This window comes from Martes martes, assembly GCF_963455335.1.
Source record: "Martes martes genome assembly, chromosome: 8".
In the NCBI taxonomy this organism is placed as follows: Eukaryota; Metazoa; Chordata; class Mammalia; order Carnivora; family Mustelidae; genus Martes; species Martes martes.
In genome coordinates, this window is record NC_137895.1 from 104,092,005 (window position 1) to 104,111,181 (window position 19,177).

Genomic DNA, 19,177 nt, shown 5'->3' on the forward strand with positions numbered 1-19,177 from the left:
GGAAGAGGAGGAAGATGATATGAGTGATGGGGTCCCCACCCCCCTCACTGCTTGGGGGAGACGTTTGTTGTAGGGAGCACCATCTGCCTACTGGGGCCTGATCCTTGTGGTGACCACCTTCACTCCTTTCTCCTAGTATTTCTGCCTATTGCTGGTGATCTTCCTGGTTGAGCTGGTGGCGGGGGTCCTGGCCCACCTGTACTATCAGAGGGTGAGTGCAAGTGTCTTGCTGGGTTCCCCATCAGCCCCCCTACCCCAGAGGCGACAGCATGGGGCGGGGTGAACAGGAATGGGGGAGCTAGGGCAGTGACACCCCAGGGGGGTCTTGTCTCCTGGGCCCTATCAGTCCTCGGCACATCGGGTCCTCCTTCTTGTCCCACTTCCAGCAATTCTCTGCCCCATCTGGGGATGCTGATGTGTTGAGCGTGGGAGTCAGAGAGTGGGGACGCCCCATGGGAGGTGGGGTGGGCTGTCTCCCCTCCAAAGCAGAGATGGAGGACGAAACCAGCTGGCAGGCATCCAAGGACCAAGGCTGGGGCCAGGGCTGCCTGCCGGACTATGAAGACCACTCCAGGCCTCGCCTACCTGCGTCGGTCAAGGACAAAGTGGCTAGTCAGGTGCCTTCCCACCGGGTGCTGGGAGTCAGGGGTTCAAGACCATGACCGGGGTGAGACAGATGACCGCACCAGTTATTTTAAGCCAGCACCCGTACAACCGATGGCTTCCCACAGGGTAACAACTGTAAATATTTTGAGTATCACCTCATCATCAAATGAAAAAAGGATTTTAAACTTCCCCCTCCCCGGGGCCCAGGATCATTGCCCTCCCACTGGCTTTGAGCCGGCCCCTCCCCAGCCCACATCGCAGCTCTGCCCATCACCTCCCTGGCCTTACTTCAGGGCCCCAGCTTATGCACCCTCTCTCCAGGAACCCCGTGTCCCGTGCTGTCTCCTATGGACGCTCCCGTTACACTGGGACCCCTCCGCTCTCACACCGCTCAGCATGCCCGGTGCTTGGGAATGAGCTGGCCTGGCTCGGGGTGGGCTTGGGGAGCAAGACGGGCGCGAGCGGTTCTGCTGATGCCGCCTTCCCTTTCCGCTCTCCAGCTCAGCGACGAACTAAAGCAGCACCTGGCCCGGACTCTGGCTGAGAACTACAGGCAGCCCGGAGCCGCGGACATCACAATGTCCGTAGACCGTCTCCAGCAGGACGTAAGCACCCGCCCCGCCAGCTTGAAGGCTGTGCACACGTGGGTCCAGATCCCCACTCTGTCTCTTCCTGTCTGTGTGACCCTGCGCCGGTTACTTACCTTCTCTGAGCTTTACTTGTCTCTAAGGTGCGGCCTCATCGGGCATGTTGGGCGTTCAGTATGATCACATCTGCAGAAGTCTGTACCGCCATGAAAAGTGTGTACTAAGCCCACACCCTGTCCTGCCCCCTCCTGTGCCCGCCCCCCCACCGCAGCCCCCCAGCCCCACAGCCCCCCTTCACTGCTTCCTCCAAGCCCCACCCCTGCTGCCTTTCCCTGCTGGGCCCCTGTGGGCAGCCAACTAGCTGTGTGAGGGGAAGGACCCTCCCCCTGGCCAGGGATCTGGGCTCCTTCCACGGCAGTGCTGCCTGCTTCCTCCTCTGGGAGCAGAGCCGAGGTCCCTCAGGTGGGATCTGTAACAGGCAGTCAGGCCACTGTAAGAGCTTCCCAGTGGTGAGCCTCGGGACAGAAAGGGGGTCTTTCCAAGGAGAGGCTCAGCAAATCCCTCCAGTGAGGCCCGGGGTCCTGCCAGGGATAGAGCAGGGGCAGGTGGAGCTCAGACCTTCTCTGGGCTGTAGGGTGGCCGCTAGCCGTGTGTGGCTGTGCACATTTAAATTTAATATAAACGTCAGCTCCTCAGTTAGCCACACTCCCGTGCCCAATAACCTTTACATGGTTAGTGGCACCAAATTGGGCAGCACAGTAAAAGTAAAAGTAAAAGGCCTTTCCATCATTGTAGAAAGTTCTGTGGGACAGTGTGGCTCCAGGATCCTGATGGTTTGGGGTCTGCGAATTTGAAGAAGCTCTACCTGCCCGCTCTGGTCACCCTTCTCCCTGCCAACCCACCCCTAGCCTTAGCCTGCCACCTCTGTCACTACAGACCCCTCCCTGGGCCTGAGGCCTAGGGCTTTTTGCCAGGAATACTGGGGAAGTCGGCAGAGCAGAGGTTACTGGGGCTCGGAGCGCTAGGGGATCTCAGTTCAGTGGGGGAGACACCTGCCTCATTTCCCCAAGACTGGCTCTGCACAGAGGCGTCTCTTGGGCTCTGCTCTAGTGGCTAAGGGCCCCCGTGTGCACACAGGTACACCCACACCCACACGCTCAGCCCACACACACCCTGCTGGTCAGCCCTGTCTGAGCTCAGTCTGCACTTGTGCGGCCTCCCTCATGAGAAACTGAGCCTGAATCCCTGCCCTCGCGGCCTTCTGCCCGGAGCCCCGCACACAGCAGGCACGGGCAGCCAGCACTAGGCTGGGAGGCCCCTCAGAGTGGAGGAAAGAGCTGGGGAGGCCAACTGGGGGAACCAGAAAGGAAGGCCTGGGTTTGCCTCTGTGGGGAGGACAGGAGGGGCAGCCAGAGAGTGGAGAACAGCATGAGGAAGGGCACCACTGGGAGCCAGCGTCTGCCACCGCCCAGGGCCTCCATGGGCACCAGAACATGGGGCCTCGCCCCACACGTGCCAGCCACAGCCATAACCCGGGGGCATGAGGGAACTTGGGCCCCGACCTGCAGCCTAGGCCTGAGAAGACAGCCCCAAGAAGGCGGTGGCTTGAGGCCAGGGCCAGCAACTGGGCTGTGGGCTGCGCCCGGCTATGTCCATGGCACCCGCACACCTGTACTCAGGAAAGGAGCATCACGAGAGGGAGTCTCTTCCTGATGGCTCAGCCCTGCAGGTCTCTCTTCTCTGGGCTTCCCAAAACCACCTCTCCTGGCCCTCACACAACCCGGCGTGGGGATACATCATTAGCCCCGTTGACAGGTGACAAAATGGAAGCCCAGAGAGGCTGAGTCACCTGTGCAGGGGACACGTAGAAGTATAATCCCGCATGACTTCCGGCACACCCCCTGCCATTCCCGGCTCCGTGTGCCCTTCTGTCCTGCCTGACTCCTCGGGGCTCCTCCTCTACCTATGCCCTTCCGGGCCCATGAGTAGAGCCGCTCACCCCTACTCCTCAGAGCTACTCAGCCCCCCTGTCTCCCCGGGTCTCTCCTAGTAAGCCACCGAGACGCGTCAGAAAGCCGGGAACCACATGGTTCACGTGAGCCCCAGCTAGCCTCACTCCTGGCACACAGTAGGCGCCTAGCACATGCTTGGTAACTAAGGGTACCTCTCACCCTGCCTGCTGCCAACACACCAGAGATGGCCTCAAAACAGCTGGCTCTGTGGCTCACATGGGGACTTGGGGTCTCCGCTCCTCCTCTCAGAAGGGCAAGAGAGAAGCAATTGTCTCGTGTGTCACCGGAGTCCAGGAGGGCGCTTTCCTGCTCTGGAGCCCCCCAGCCAGCACTGATCTGCCTGCTCTGGGGCTCTGGGACCCTCTGTGTCCTTGCAGGTCTGAGGGCTCTGAGGCTTCAGGGTTTCAATGAGGGTCCAGGATCCTCTAGCAAGGCTGGGTTCCTGCCCCCTGGGTGACCAGGAGACCTTCCCTCCTGCCACTGTATGGTCTTGGCCCTGCCCTGGGCTCTGCCCAGGAATATACAGCCCTCACCTGCTTCTACTCCCCACGCATCTTCTCACAGACCCTCCCCGCCCTCAGGACCCCCGGCGTCATCTCCTTACAAGACTTGGGTGGCCAGAAGGGGTCTCTCAGCTGGCTTCTGTACCTGCAGGGAGAGAAGGGCCCCAAAGAGACCAGCTCCTTGCTCAAAATAGGCACAGGAAAACTCACAGGGAGAACAAAGAGGGGTTGGGTTAATATCCAAATAATGTGTCCTGCGGCCCCGCCATGGAGGGGCTGGAGGGACCCCATGTGCGCTCTTTGCCCCCAGTCTCTGTCTCTCCCTCCAGTTCAAGTGCTGTGGGAGTAACAGCTCTGCCGACTGGCAGCACAGCGCCTACATCCTGTCTCGGGAGGCCGAGGGCCGCCGGGTGCCGGACAGCTGCTGCAAGACGGTGGTGACACGCTGTGGCCAGCGGGCCCATCCCTCCAACATCTACAAGGTGGAGGTAAGTGCCCAAGGTCCCGGCCATCCAGGAGCCCCCGCCCCCACCGGTGAGGGACGGGGACACGGGGACCGGGGGAGCGGGACACACTTACACACTGGCCTTGAGGCAAGAAGAGGCCCTCAATGGTCTGCACAAAGCCCTGGGGATTTCTGAGACATCATGGCGGGCCTCTGGATCACCCGCAAAGCCTGTGGGCAACTGAAAGGCTGGACCAGGCCATTTAAGCCTCTGGCCTGCCTTCAGCTGGGTGGACTGCAGCTCCCCTGCCAGCCCTCCCCTCCCCGGCCTCGCCGGCTTCTGGGCCACCCTGTGTCACCTGCCCTTACTTTACAGGGAGGTTGCATCACGAAGCTAGAACAGTTCCTGGCTGACCACCTGCTGCTCATGGGGGCGGTGGGCATCGGGGTGGCCTGTCTGCAGGTGAGTTTCGGGGGGGTTGGACTTGGGACAGGGGGTTGTCTAGAAGATCTGGGAACCCCTCTCCCACTGGCAGGGATTGCAAATCACCTACCCTCTGCACACCCCTGTGCTGCCCTGCTCTCCCCTCCCTTCCTCCTCTCCCCACCTTCCCTCGGCAGCCAAGGGTGAATCACATAGTCACTCTTTTCCCTAGAAAAGATGAAGGAAAATGCCTGGGGGCCCCGGGGGCCCTCTTGAACTTGTAAGAGACCTGGGAGGATTGTGCGTGCGTGTGGGCTCAGGTATGTGCCTGCACCATGTGTGTGCACGTGGGCGTGTATGCACAGCCTGCTGGGGTGTGTGTGGGCCGCGGGCTGTCCGCATGCATCTTAGCGTATGTGGGGTTGTATGCATGGATATGCGTATAGGTGTGCTTGTGCACGTGTGTATATGTGCATGTACATGCACTCGTCCCTGTGTGTGTGTGCACGTACACGCACATGTACTAATGGATGTGTGCTTCCTGTGCACACCCAATGTCTCCGCTCTGAGCTAGGCCATCTGCTGTCTCAGGGCTCCATCTGGCCCCCCGCTACCCCCCAGGATGTCAGTGGTGCTCTCGCAGTGGCTCCAGTCCAGGGTCCATAGAGGGGAGTCAGGAGGGGCACCCTGGGGTGGGGCAGACACAGGGGGCAAGGGCCCAGCAGGTGCTAGAGGGAGTTCCAGGCTGCCCGACACTTCCTGCTCCTAGGACCACAGGCACTGAACAGGGGACGGGTGAGAGCAGTGGCTGGGGCATCAGAGGCCCTGGGGCCAACCCTGCCTCTGGTCCTGTGCCCCTCAGTGCCCTTACATCCCTGCCCCACCACAGCTTCCTCCACAAAATGGGCATCATGTCCCTAGATCAGAACGAGGTAATGAATGTGACCCACTCGATGTGCCTGGCACACATGAAAGCCTCCCCGTAAGTGCACGCGGCTGTTGTCCAGCTAACTGTAGACCTCGGAGCGGTCTCAGGTACTTTCTGTCATCGGATCCCCGCCGCATCCTGAGACCCGCGCCCGGCAAGTGTCCGCATTCTCCCATTTTACAGATCAGAAAGTTGAGACCCAGAGGAAAGACTTCCCGAAGGTGTCACATCCTGAACAGGCACCCAGGTCTCCTGGCTCTTGGTCTTTTGCTTTCCCCAGCTCCTTCCAGCACCCCACCACCCCGCCCCAGCAGAGAGTTCCATGGAAAGCAAAGCCGGGGCTGTAGCAGCAGCTGGCGTGGAGAACCTGCCGGGGTGGGGCTCCTCCCAGATCACCGCGCGGCCTGGCCACGTCCGCCTGTGCGCCCGGGGGATCTAGCAGCAGCCTCGCCCATGGGGCTCTACCCACTGGAGGGGGGCACCCGGCAACCCGGGGCTGGTTATTCCATCTCTGGGCCTCAGGTCTTCATTTGTAAAATGGGGCTAATTACCCCTAGTTTGGTGAGAGGATTAGCAATATATATGTAAATCACTTGGCTCATCGCTGAGCAGATAGCAGGTGTTCAATAAATGGTATCCATCATTATTTGATTCATTTCCACGTGGGCACATTGTCTCTCGAAAAAGCCTTCTCAGAAAGTTGTTTCCTGCCCCTCCACCCCCACTGGTTCGCAGGCAGGCCAGGAGCCCCAGGGGGGACATCAGACGCCCCCTCTCTGCACTTCCCTAGCACAGGCCTTCTGCCGCACGTACTGAGCTGGGCAGTTGCCGCCGGGGCCTGAGGGAGGGCTGCTGTGTGCTCCAATCCCTGGGTCCACTGAAGTTTCCAGAAACCTGTTCTCTGCTTCAGGTGTGTGGGACCTGTGCTGCGTGAACACTGGCCAGGCCGGGCCCACATTCTCCACCCCTTTCTTCCCCACCTCTCTGGCCTTGGGAGCCTGTAGAAGCTGAGGACAGGGCCAGTGAGGCCCGGGTCAGGGAGGGATCTGCCAGTACCCCAAGCCTAACGTCAAGGTGAAACAAGGGGGGAGGCAGATGCTGCCCAGGGGACCATCTTGTCGGGCAGGCTGCCGGCGGGCCTGCAGAGGCTTCCTCCTCACACACACCCCCATGAAATCTCGGTCCCCCTCAGCTCGCCGTCCCTCAGAAGGAGCTTCCTGTGGCCTCCGCAGTGGGCCCCACCGTGGTCCAGCCTCTCCCCTCCTTCCGGCTACTGCTGGTGCTAAGGCAGCCAAGCCTCGGTCACAGCTCCCTCTGCTGGCTGATGCTGGAACTAAGCTCCCCAAGCCCAGGTTGACCACCAGCCGGGAGGAAGGGCTCAGGCCTGGCCTGTGCCCGGGCTCCCAGTCCTCGTGTACCAGAGCAGGCGCCAGGCGCCTTCCCCACCCATGCCCAGCCTGGTCCTTCCAAGACCCCCAAGGCTCAGGATAAGGCGGTGTCCTGCTTCCCTGGTCTCCAGGACCAGAGGAGACCTTGCTATGAAGTCAGAGGGCCTCCCCTCTTAGTATGTGACCTTGAGGAAGTCACATTTCCTCTCTGAGCCTCGGGTTCCTTACCTATAAAACGGAGGAAGCGGACGTTTTCAGCCTTCCGTGAAGAGGCAGTCTTTCCTAATCTGTGGAAGTCTCACCTAGGTGAGACATGGGGAGGAGCTGCTCGGGTTGAAGCAGGGGTTGGGGCTCTAAGGTTCCATGATTTTAGGTAAGGATGCCACCTCAGTGAGACTCATGGGCTGCAATATTCTAGAAGGTCAAAGCACGTCTTGTAAACGCTGTGAATGCCAAGCAGAAAATGCAGCTGTTTGGGGTTTGGCCACGTGTGTCTTGTGGCCCCATGGTGGTGTGGACCAGACACTAATACTGGTGGTGGGCTGGAGGGACACAGGATCTCCACAGAGCCTCTGTGGCCGCAGGCTTCAACCTTGGCCGCACAAGGGGGCCACCTGGCAAGCTTTAGAACTGGCCAGGCTACACCTCAGCACCGTCAAATCACACCATCTGGGGCTTGGCACCCAGACACCAGCATCCTATAAAGCTCCCTGGTGGGTTCCGTGTGCAGCCAGGCTGAGAACACTGGCCCATGTGAGTGACAGGAGCCACGGGGCGTCTGGAAGTCAGACGTGGGAGAGGTCAGGCGCCAGGAGAAGATGGCACCATCACTGAAGTCCTTAAGCACCCGAAGGCAAGTTGGGGCGGGGGGGAGCAAGGGGACGTTCCCAGGAGGGACCAGAGGACAGACAGGAGCCACGGGTAGAATTTACAAGGAGACAGACAGGAGAATTTGTTAACAATGGGAATTTTCTAGCAGCAGTCCCTGCGGAGCACAAAGCTGTGTGTGGCTGCAGGTGCAGCAAAGCCGGGGGTCTGGCCAGGACACTGCAGCGGGGCGCCCTGCCCTTGGTGAGCAGCTCGTCCCTCCCACGCTGCAGCCGGGCATTCTGGGCATGCACCTGTTCCTTCCAGCAAGACCCTGCAGGGCCCCTCTGTCCACCCCAGGCATGGGATTCACGACTCAGGATTTTCAGACTGGAAAAGGATAACTGGGGCCTTGAGGTACCTCCAAATCAGACTCTTCCTTCTGGAAGGTGCAGTGAGCCCTGGCCGTATGGGATCAGGCTCCAACTGTCTGGGATGAGGCCTGGCCATGGGTATTCTTTAAAGCCCTGCAGGCGATCCCAGTGTGCACCTGGGATAGAGAACGCTGGGCCCACCCTGTTCCTATGCCTCTGAAGACACCCAGCCCCATGGTGTGCTCACTGGCTCACGGCCACACAGCCACCAGCTTACCCTCTTATAGGTGGACTAGTCTGGCAGGGAAACTTCTGTCCTGAAAAGATGTAGTGGCTCAGCTCCCTTTCCTACCGCCCTGCTCACACACACACTCTGGAAGCCTCCACACAGAGGCTGCTCAGAGGAGGCTGAAGGGAGAGTTGCTCGGTGCCCAGTGCCCTGCCCACAAGTGGGCAGGATGTGTCCCCTTCTCCCAGCAAGCTTTCACTCAAGGGAGGGGACACATAGAACATGGGTTGTTGCCTGCAGTCAGGGGTGCTGTGCAAGTGTGAGACTTGGTGTTTGGGGGAGCTCATAGGAGGCTATAAGCTGTCATGGGCAGTCAGGGAAGGCTTCCTGGAGGAAGTGATAGTTAATTAAATCTTGAAGGAGTCTGACAAGAAGAATCAAGAGAGGGAAGAGTAGTAGCGTGAGGGAACTGGATTTGTAAAGCCCTGCTGGCTGCTTTGGGGGGGAGAACTTTATCCTGAGGGCTCAGGAGAGCCACTTTCTGGCCTCTCAAAGACTCAGGGTGTGGGACGGGAACCGCGATGTTGTTCCTATCATCCTCGTTTTTAAAGAATCTCTCCAGGGTAGGTTGTCAACCAGTGAATAGTCTGGAGGTTTTCCTATTGATAAAGGGAGCTTTGGGGCTCAGAGAGGGATATAACTGTGCCCAAGGTCCCACAGCCCCAAAGAGAAACTACCCTACTCCCACCCCGAGGTTCTAGACTGGAACATGTCACAGAGCCAGGAAAATTCACAAGACAGCCAACATTGGAGTCTGCAGGTCATTAAAAGGGAAACTGAAAGATCATATTGGATTGGCTTCCTGGGACCTCCCTGGCCCTTTCTTGATGCCCTTGGTATCAATCAGGTGTTGGCCCCCAAACCTCAAAAGAACCTGAAGGCACACCCCCTCCCTGTTCAAATGGCCCCATCAGGGGCAAATGCTATACCTAGGCAGGTTGCCAGGAGAGGGCGCCGTGCACCATGCAGCCCTGCTCTCACTGGCTGGGTCACGCCCCCCCAGCCAGTCCCCACCCTTCCTGCCTCTGCCCTCAACTTGTCCCACATTTTCTCTGCTCATCCTGCTGGCCACCTGAAGCCACTGGTGCAGGTTTCTGCATGTCCTCCATCAGGAAGGAGACACGGGCTCGCTCAGGGATCAGAGGGCATTCAGTACTCCTCTGTACGAATCAGGGTGCTCATGTGTGTGCACGCGTGTGTTGATGAGTACATCCTTGACCCCTCTGCATGTGTCGGGGGGTGGGGGTGGTGTGTGTGGACACGCATGTTAAGATTCTGGCCCATACATCTCCCCGCTCATGTGCCTTCCCTGGGAGGAAGCTCCACTCCCCCAGGCCCCTGGCATGGACCATACATCGTAGAAGATGTGGCCACAAGTCTGTGCTAGAACAACTCTTCCCATATGGCCTCCCTCTCAGCAAGAACCAGAAAGATCCAAGTAACCACACAGATTAGCCATCAAAGCACAAGGTGGGACAGGGAAGAGGGCGTGCCTCACGACACCTGGGTGGCATGGCTGTGATGGCCCCTGCTAAAGCCTGAGGGAGAGGAGACGACCTAGCAGGCCGCCTTCAGCTTGGGGCGCCAAGTCTAGATGTGGATCAGCACAGCTCTGAGTACCGAGTCTGAAAGCTGAAAGCTGTGCTCACGGGGCCCCACCATCCTCCCAGGCAGGCATGGAGAGTGCGGCAGAAGGGGTGAGAAGCAGTGCTCCTCCTGGGCCCCCTCCTTAAGCCAGCCTTGCAAGGAGGAGCCAGATGCTTGCGAGCAGCTAGGCGGCTCCATCAGCCTCCCTTCCTCCCACTGGTCAGAGCTCCAGGTGCTCCCAGATGTGCTCTGGCAAGATGCGGTCAGCAGCAGCTATTGGAAACATTTGGGAGCGATGGGGGGGGGTGTGTTCCCCGTCTCTAGGGAAGTCCACCTTTGCCCACGCGCCACAGGAGAGTCACGGGGCTGCCCTCATGGTGCCTCTGCCCTGTGTGCAGGGAGTCGGGATCGAATGGCATCACTGTCACAGCAAGACCACTGTCACAGCAAGACCACTCCTGGGTCTGACACAGCCCCAGCTTCTTGTCCTGCATTTTAGAGATCAGCAAAGTGAGGCCCTGCAGGGGGACGGTGACTTTCCTGGACTATCCGGCTTTGGGCAGGACGGTCTCATGCCTCCTTGTTCAGCTAGTGGATGTGACGAAGGGCTGTCGGGCCGGGTCCCGGGGCTGGCTCGGGCAACATTGCAAGCTGACTTCCAGGGCGGGTTGGTGACAGCTCTGGATGTCCCTCAGTTTTCCCTGCGGCTTTTGTACATCAGAGATTTGACTACGAACCTTAGTTTTGCTCTGGAGTCTGAGAGCAGCAAGACACAGTCAGAATTTGTCCTAGAGAAGAACAGCTTCAGACAGCCGTGAGGAGTGGAATGAAGACCCTACGGGATCTAATTAAATTAGACCATCTCTGGCGGCCACACACCGTAGTGGACGACGGCTTGTTAGAAATGCAGAATCTCCCGGCCCTACCCCAGGCCTCCCGAGTTGGAATCTGCCCTTTGTCAAGGCCCCCACGTGTGCACCCGAGCAGGACCAGCCTGCCCCAGGGCAGTCCTGGGAGAGCAGCTTCCTGGGCTTCTGACTTCTCTCTGCCCCTCTGCTTTCTCCCCCCGGCAGATCTGCGGGATGGTTCTCACCTGCTGCCTACACCAGAGGCTCCAGCTGCATTTTTACTAACCGCCAACTGCATCCCCCTCTGACGGCCCTTCCCAAGGACAGGGGCCCAGATCCCACCCTCCAAGCCTGCGGAGTCAGCCCCAGCTTGCCCAGAAACTCCCAGAAACAGCCCCTCCGCTTTGCCGAGCCCCTTTGGACTTACCAAGTGCTCAAGACCCTGACCCCTGTGGTTCTCCCCGCCAGGCCAGGGTCCCTTGGCTCCCTCCCTCCACTTCCAAGTGCTCACTGCCAGGATCCCTGAGCGGGAAACCCATCCGTCAGTGCCCCTCACCAGCCGTGGGGGGCCCGTGGACTGCAGGAGGGTGAGAATCAGAGCCTCTGCTCCCTCCTAGCTCCGGAAACTGGAATGAAGGTCTGAAGACTCCAGCCCCTCTGGGACTTTTTGCATTGGGCACGTGAGCTCCCCACTGGTGCTGAGCACCCCTCCTCTTATCCCTGCTTGGTGTCTTTTTCTCTCCCCACTGGGAAATGCTTAGGGTGGGGACAGTTAGGGTCAGCTCTGCCCTCAGAAGACCCGGCCCTTTGATGTGCCCACCCCCACACCTTCTCACCTGTAAGGGAGTGCCCTTCCAGGGCCACTGGTGCCTTCCTGTAGTGCCCAGCAGTGGAGAGGTGTGCAGTTAGGACCCTGGAGCTGGGGTTAGGCAGAGATGGCTGGTGGCAGAGCCAGGGAGGGGACCAAGGCAGGTAAAGTGGCCACCACATGAGCACATGCTGCCCCAGGACCCTGGGCACTGCCCAAAAGCCATCCCTGGGAGAAGTCCCCCAGGAGACCATGACCTTGAGCCCCAGTCCACAGTAATATGCCCCTCAGGGATCTCCTTTCTATGGCCTGATTCTCAGGAATGCCAGGTTTTAAAAATGATCTCCAGCTCTTCCTGTTAGTGGGAGTGAAAAACCCTTCCTGATTAGGCCAAATCACAGACCCTGCAAAGCTAGAGCCACGGAGAAGGAGCAGCTCTGAGTAGAGGGGTGCTCTGCCCTGAACCCCATTTTTCCAGGGCCTGCAGTCCCTGGCCACACGGCCACCACCGAGCCGCCTCCTGGAGCCTCCAGGAGCTCCGCTTCCCAGAGTGAATACAGTCCCTTCCTTCATTCTCCCTTGCTTCCCTGAATCAGGCAGGGAATTTTTCAGGAAGAACTTTCTCAAATACTAAGGGAGAACAGAACAAAAGGAAAACCCTGGAAAATGGACTGTACAGATGCTGGGAGTCTTCCAAAGAACAGGTGTCAACCTGAAAGTCAGCCAGGAGACCCCCACCTCCCCCAAGGGGGAGCTGTCCCAAGTAGGGAGCTTGTAGCCAGAGAAGCCGGCACCCAGCTCCTGTATCTTCCAGGTTCCGTGCAGCCCATGCTGGGGAACCTTTCACACCCCACCATGAGAGGGTGGCCCCTTGTTGCTAAGATCAAGTCCAAGAAAAGTCACACCTTGCCTCCCAACTCCTTCCAGGCCCCAGTGTGATGACCACAGCTCTTGGTAACCTGCATCAGTCCTGGGTGAAGGGCATTCTCTCTCCCAAACACAGCTCATTGCTGCCCCCAAACACAGCCCCCAGCTGGACAGAAACTCTGCCCCCTCAGAACACAGATTACACACAAGCACAGAGGGAGGACCAGCTTCCCAGGGCAGATGAGTTCCAGACCCCGGTGGTCCTCCGAGAGCTATTGGAACCCCAGCTGGATTATCCCCTCTGTCCCCAGGGCCCTGGGGTTGCTGATGCAAACTCATTAACAGGGAGACCAACTTTCCAGAAATCCTGGACGGCACCAAGGCCGGAAGAAACGGTACTGGGGCTATGTTTGCTACCCTCCAACTCCTTGGGACTCGTGCAGGCAATTGGGAAATGACTGATCCCCAAGCTCTCTGCAGGGCTAGGCAGCAGACTGACAGGTCTCACCAAGGGAGTGCTGAAAGTTGCATTCTTTCTTGGAGAGGCCTGTGGGAGGCGGTGATGCCTGGGGAAGGTCTGGGTCCTGTGGTACCTGAGGTCAGTGGGGCTTGTGGAGGTGGGATGGGGTGATTGGCAGACATCCTGGCCCTGGCCCCACATGGGATTAGGCCATCCGGGCAGAGGGTGGGATTGCTGTGATTCTACCCTGGGCACTGTCCCACCCTGACAGCCCAGGAGGACAGAGGGTCCAAGCTGCAGAGACAGAATGACCCAGAGTTTTAGAGAACGCTCCTCTGCTTATCCGTGCCCACAGCACAGGAGGGGAGGCAGAGTGAGAGGGAATGGAGACCCAGGATACAGTTGGCTCTGGCTCAGGACACGCTGAAGGCTGGAGTCAGAGCCCAGGAGGTGCCCGCCCTGCTTGAGAGGGTGCAGATCTGCGCCCAGGACACTGCTTGGAGGCTGACGTGCTCACGAGTTCCTTGGAGGGAGAGAGAAGGGCATCACGACTGTTGAAAGCTGTTATCAGTCGTGCCTGAGCACACAGGGACCCAGAAAAGAAGCCAAGGCAATGGCAGGAAACCACGCGGCCCGAGTCACAGATACTCGCCCTTCCCTCTGCCCCTGCCCTGGGGCAGCCACCCTCACAGGGCATAGCCTGTCCCTCACTCAGGATGACCCATCTCATTCATTTCACTCATTCATTTTCTTGGGGAGGCAGGAATGAAATTCAGCCTTTGGTGAGGGAATGAGGCTTGCTTCCAAGGTCTATGAAACTTTCTTCTCCTTACATCTCCCAGGAGCCTTGCCCCAAGTCCGGGGGGGTGAGGGGGGCAGTGCTCAGGCCTCGCCAAAGGGGAGCATCCAGGGCCTGGTGGTTACTGAGGGCCTACTGTGTGCTTAGAATGGGCTAGTCAAATAAGTGCTTTCTCTCATAGTGATCGCTACAACAAGGTACAGTCTCCCACTTACAGACAACAAAATTAAGGCTCAGAGCTGCTAAGAGATGGGCGGGTCAGTGGCCGTGGCTGCTGTTGTGCACCCCCAGCCGGGTGGCAGCGAGGGGAGCTGGGCTGGAGCCCCCGCTGCTCGGTGTCCTCCTGCTCTCCGTCTCTGCAGGAAGCTGTCAGGCTGACGTTCAGGAACAGAGTGTCCCTCGGGGGGCACTGTCCAATAGCTGCAGCCTGCCCTCCTTCCCAGGGCAGACAAACCACCGCATCTGCAGTCAGCAGAGCAGCCTGGCTCTTTCCCATGGACATCCAGGTGGTGGGGTGCCTCAGGCAGCAGGCGGGGGCCTGGGGACCACCACTAGGGGAATGGCCTGCCTGTCGCCTTGGGTGCCGGAGCTGACACCAGGTGAGAGCAGACAGGACCTCAGCAAGGGAACCGCACAGGGCATGTGGAATCTCGCACCCAGGAGAGCACATCTCGGGGCACGGAGGGCTGGTGTGGGCACGGCAAAGACCTGTCACTGCCCCTGCGGGGCCCCAGGGGAAAAGTCCCAGGCCACAGGCACTCAGAGCCACCCTAGGTGGGGAGGAGACCCCCTGGGGGGCCATGTTAACCACCTTCAGCTACCTTTCCCTTCCCTGTTTTGCTGTTGCGGGATTCCAGGGCGGGTGGAGGGTGCACAGTGTGGTCTCTGTCTCACAGAGCTGATGGCCTGGAATCTTTTCAGGCCGCTCAGCCAGTGCACAGTCATAGCCACTTGGGCCTGGAAGGACCAGCGCAACGCTTGGGGGTGGGGGTGGGGCAGTGAGCAGTGATGTGCCCCCAGAATCCTCGTGCCCTGCAGTCAGGCTGGGTCTTCGAATCGGTCCCTCTGGTCCATCCCAGGGTTTGGAGGCAGAGTAAGTGGACTGAAACACCTTCATCCCCACCCACCCTGCTTTCAGCCTTGCAAACATTCTCCACTTCTGGCCACCTGGGGCCTGGGGAGAGAAGGGGAAGACTAGGGGAAGGCGGTTGACTAGCTACGGAGAAAACGCGTCCTCTGTATCACTGCTGGGTGGCGCTCACCTTGCCGAGGGTGCTAGTGATGTCTCCAAACCAGGCGTTCTCAAGCCAACGGTTGCATCAGGTCACCCAGAGGACTCACCCCCAGAGCGTCACCTCTGCAGGTGCGGGGCAGAGAACTTGGCATTTCTGACAAGTTCCCAGGTGATGCTGGCACTGCTGGCCCCTGGACCCACCCTCTGAGGACCGCTGCTTCAGACCACCCCACCAAGGACGCTTGGCCACCTTCCTTTGTAAGCGCATCAACCCTCAGCATTGTCAGGATGTCTGGCGGGAGCCCAGCCCATTCGCCGCACAAGTGCAGACCGCGGACGCGCCTCCCGCCATGCCTTCTTGCAGCGCCTGCTCTGCCCTCCGTGTGGGTCTATGACCGTGCTGGGAGACCAGGTGCCTGGGTCATCTTCCTGGAAGGGAACAGATTAGGTTCCCAGCCCCATCTTCTGTGTGCCTTGGGAGAATTCAGCTCCGTTCTTGTCGCCCCCCCTTTCTAGTGTAGCACAAGGGCCCCGCCCTGCCTGTCCTGCAGCCTCCCGTGTGCCCCCTTCCGCCCCCGAGACACCCTGTGCAAGTGCCACTAGCAATTCCAGGCAGCCCAGTAGTAGGCCAGATGGGCTTCTGGAACCAGCTGGCCCACGGATATGGGTCGTCACAATATTCTAGAAACTGAGAAGTTGCCTTAACCTACTGCATATAGAGAAGTTACTGTATCTTTGTGAACATGGCCCTGTCCTTAGCTGGCCTCCGTGTAAGCCTGGCCTCACCTGCTGGGAGGCACGATAATAAAGGACTTGTATCTAGGACTACCTTCTGTTGCTTTTTTCCTGCTCTGCAGGGAAATCTCAGATCATCATTTCATCAGATGTCTTTCAACCCACTGTACGTGCTGGATCAGACATTAGTCATGGGGAGGAGGAGAGGAAGAGGGAGCCCTGTTAGGAAACCCACTGACCACACTGATTGGGGTCCTGCCTACCCTTTTCCTTGGTCTCGCTCCCACCTATTCTTTGTTTGAACAGACCTTGCCTCGCCTATAAGCATGCCATTCTGCAAACGAGAGCCAGGCTCAAACAAGTGGGCTTGGACTGCACTCCTCTGAAAGCTCTCTGCCAGTGATCAGCCAGTGTCCCTGCACCACTCACTATGATGCACGGACGGCTCTGTTCGTGCACCTGCCTTTTGCACGTCCTGCTGCGGGCATCACCCGGGGCTGGCTGCAGTAGAGGCTGCGTGTGGTGCAGGGTCGGGGGCAAGGGGCCCCCAGCGGCTGGCCCTCAAGCTCCCCACTGAGTGTTGGAAGCCAAGACACACACTCTTACCGCTACCCAGACCCCCAGCCCATCTCACTCCAGAGTGACTGTGTTTCTGCACCTGGACCAGCGAATTAGTCCCCATCCCCAAATCCAGAGTGGGACCCTCTTTCCTCCAAATGCAAAAAGACTTCAATCTTAGTATTCAGGGGAGTGGAGAGCATCAGGTTGCCCAGTGTGGAGCCACAGGTCAATGTTTTGATGACACAAACCATTCATTCGATCTCATCCATTCATCTGTCTAGGAAACTTCATGGGGTGGGTAAGAGGGCCAGCGTGAACAGTCCCTGGGAAAGCTGGGGGTCCCAAGATGGTGAGACTGGGGTGGGTTGGGGAAGCAGATGGGAAGTGAGCCTCTAACCTGGGGAGAAGTTGAAAGGGCCTGCTCCCTTGCTATGTAAGCAGATTTCGTCTGCAGGCCTGGCCAGCTCTCATGGGTTTCCCTGGCACCCTGGGTCAAGATCATTCCCTGAACAGCCGCAGCAGCAGCCCTCTGGTGGCTTGCATATTAGACAGGGAATGGACCCCGCCCAGGGCCCGTCCAAGGTCACCTATGTTGTTGGACCCAGACATCTGGTCTCCTCCAGCACCACTGTGAGTGTGCATGTGTGTGCACATGTGTGGAAGTACACTTGCGTGCCTGGGAGGGACAAGCTTCCGTCTGGGCCCCCGCCTCCTGCACAGCGCAGTGGGTGAGTGTCACTGCCATCTTTAAAGGCTCTGGTGGCCAGTAGGGGACTCAGGTACGTGGGCAGCAGCAAGGTCTGTGAAGTTTTCCACCAGCTGGCCCTGTCCTGTCCACAGCTACTGCTTCTCAGCAGGTGCCAATGCTTCATGTCAGCCCCAATGCCAGGCTGTCATGTCACCACAAGGTGGGCTCACTTTGAGCTGGGACCCTGCTTCCTACTCCCTCTCCCCAACTGAGAATAGAGAGACGGTCATTGGGGGGGTGGGTGAGACATGGGTCCAAAAGCCTAGATCATTCCATTACCTTCTTCTTAAAAGCAAATACATGAGAACCCTTTACTTCCCTTTCCTCCTGCTTCTGTCTTCGGGCTGAAACCCAATGGAACAAGGACTGAGCACAAAGGAGAGGGTGCTGTGAGGAACCCGGACCTGGGAGGATCCTTTGGATCAAGCCAGGGGTGAAGAGGGCGGTGAGGAAAGCTTCTTTCTGACCCTTGCCATCAGCAAGTTGCCAACAGCGTCACTGCACTGAGGACACGTCCAGGGCAACCAGAGCTATGAGGGCTATGTTCCCATTAGCCTGGGCACCCGTGAAGAGGTTCTGAGCAATTTCCACTGGACTTCTAAAACACTGAAAGTAGCTCATGAGTCCCTACTTGCGGTTTAGAGAACCCCTAAGTTGGGGATTAGGTCAAATTCGATGTGTCTCCCTGAGTTGCCAACCTGTAATGAGAAGGCAGAGTCTTTTCAGGAACTGGTGTCCCTTTCCAGAGAAGAGACGTGTATTGGGAATACGTTGGGATCCCAGGAATTCCAGTGGGGGCGTCAGTGGGAGGCTCAAGGAGGGAGGCAAAGGGCAAGGAGCTTCCTGAGGCCACGGAGTGACGGCTCCGGTCCGCCTTGTCCGCATGTTGGATCAGCCCCGCTCAGCATGCTGGGCGAGGCTAGGTCTTAGAACTCCACAGCCACCAAAAAGAAAATCTCTGAGCCACAGGCTCAACCCACCAGGATCAGCCACAGACCACTGCGCAGCCCTGCTCTAGTGGGTTCCCGCCCTGCTCTGCGTGACGGGCCAGCCAGGGAAAGCAGGCAGCGTCTACCACTTGCCCCGCCTGGCTCTCGCTGCCCGTCAGTCTGGACGGGCACAGCGGGGACATTCCACAGGCAGCTCCCGAGAGCCCGGGCCCCGGCAAGCCCTGCGGCGTGGGGTTCTGCTTTTTGTTAGCTTAAGGAGCCAGGGTAGTCCATCTCCACTGCTGTCATTAAACTCAGCAAAAACACGATGGCTCAATCAATAGCCTCTTCCTCTTTGCTGAGTGCTTTAGAAGGGACCATTGCAATGCCAATATTTCTGTGTCCAAAGTGACGGTCATTTAATCTGACTTCCCTCTTGTTTCTGCGGAGTCTTCAGTGCTGCTCCCGGGCCATTCCAGAGCAAAACAGAGGCATGGGGGGGTGGGGGGAGCTTGCCCCCCACCCTGAGCCTCCACATCTCCGTTCCACAGCTCACTACCACCCCCCAGGTACCGACTTCCCTTCCAGATTACTCTCCTGGGTCCCCAGCTTTCAGCCGGGGCCACTCTACCTTGGGGTCCCACCTCTTGTCTGGCGACTCCTGACCTGCTATTCCTGTGCCTCCTTTGAGACTGTCTCAGAGCCCCCACCTAAGACAGCACAGCCTGGGCCAAGTTATGCTGTAAGTTCTCACCACTCCTGGAAGACATTCAGGCTCAAATGGACCTCAGGAACATCAGAGGGACTGGGGAGAGTTTGTACCTAAAACCGATGACCCCTGCCCCTCAGGGAAGCCATGAATGACCTACTCCTTGCCCCTCCCCCAACACACTTGTGGATCTTCCTGCAAGCCGGGCAGCGTGTGACCAGTGACAGACACCAAGGGGGGAGCTGACCTCTCCTGCTGAGAGCTTGGGCCTCTGGGACTGGTCCCCGGACAGGCCTGCACTCAGTCACCGGGCAAAGGGGCACCCCGGAGGGGACTGAGCCCCACTGTGCCCAGCAGGCCTGGAACCTGGGCCTGAGAAGGGGAGAGAAAGTCCTTGCTGTGGGGTGTCCTGAGCAAATAGTAGGGCCGGTGCCTGACCTGCGTCTGTGTCCCTCGCCCCAGCCACCACAAGTCCAGGCACCATTGTGGCCACACGAACGCAAACACCCCACCAGGAGACCGCCTGTTT

General features: G+C 58.8%; 1 protein-coding gene across 2 annotated transcripts in view; it reads left to right on the forward strand.

Annotated features, from left to right (window-relative positions):
- The window catches only part of TSPAN11 (tetraspanin 11), a 60,876-nt gene extending 49,362 nt beyond the window's left edge, over positions 1-11,514 (forward strand). The window contains exons 4-8 of one of the 2 annotated variants that reach the window (XM_080810927.1): positions 137-211; positions 1,107-1,211; positions 4,038-4,196; positions 4,530-4,616; positions 11,024-11,514. In XM_080810927.1, coding sequence (XP_080667053.1) covers positions 137-211; positions 1,107-1,211; positions 4,038-4,196; positions 4,530-4,616; positions 11,024-11,083 — 486 coding nt within the window. In that variant the 3' untranslated portion in view covers positions 11,084-11,514. Of the gene's footprint in view, positions 1-136; positions 212-1,106; positions 1,212-4,037; positions 4,197-4,529; positions 4,617-5,688; positions 6,163-11,023 lie in introns of those variants that run through there. The other variant, XM_080810926.1, reaches the window with a different exon arrangement.
- Positions 11,515-19,177: the final 7,663 nt, after the last annotated feature.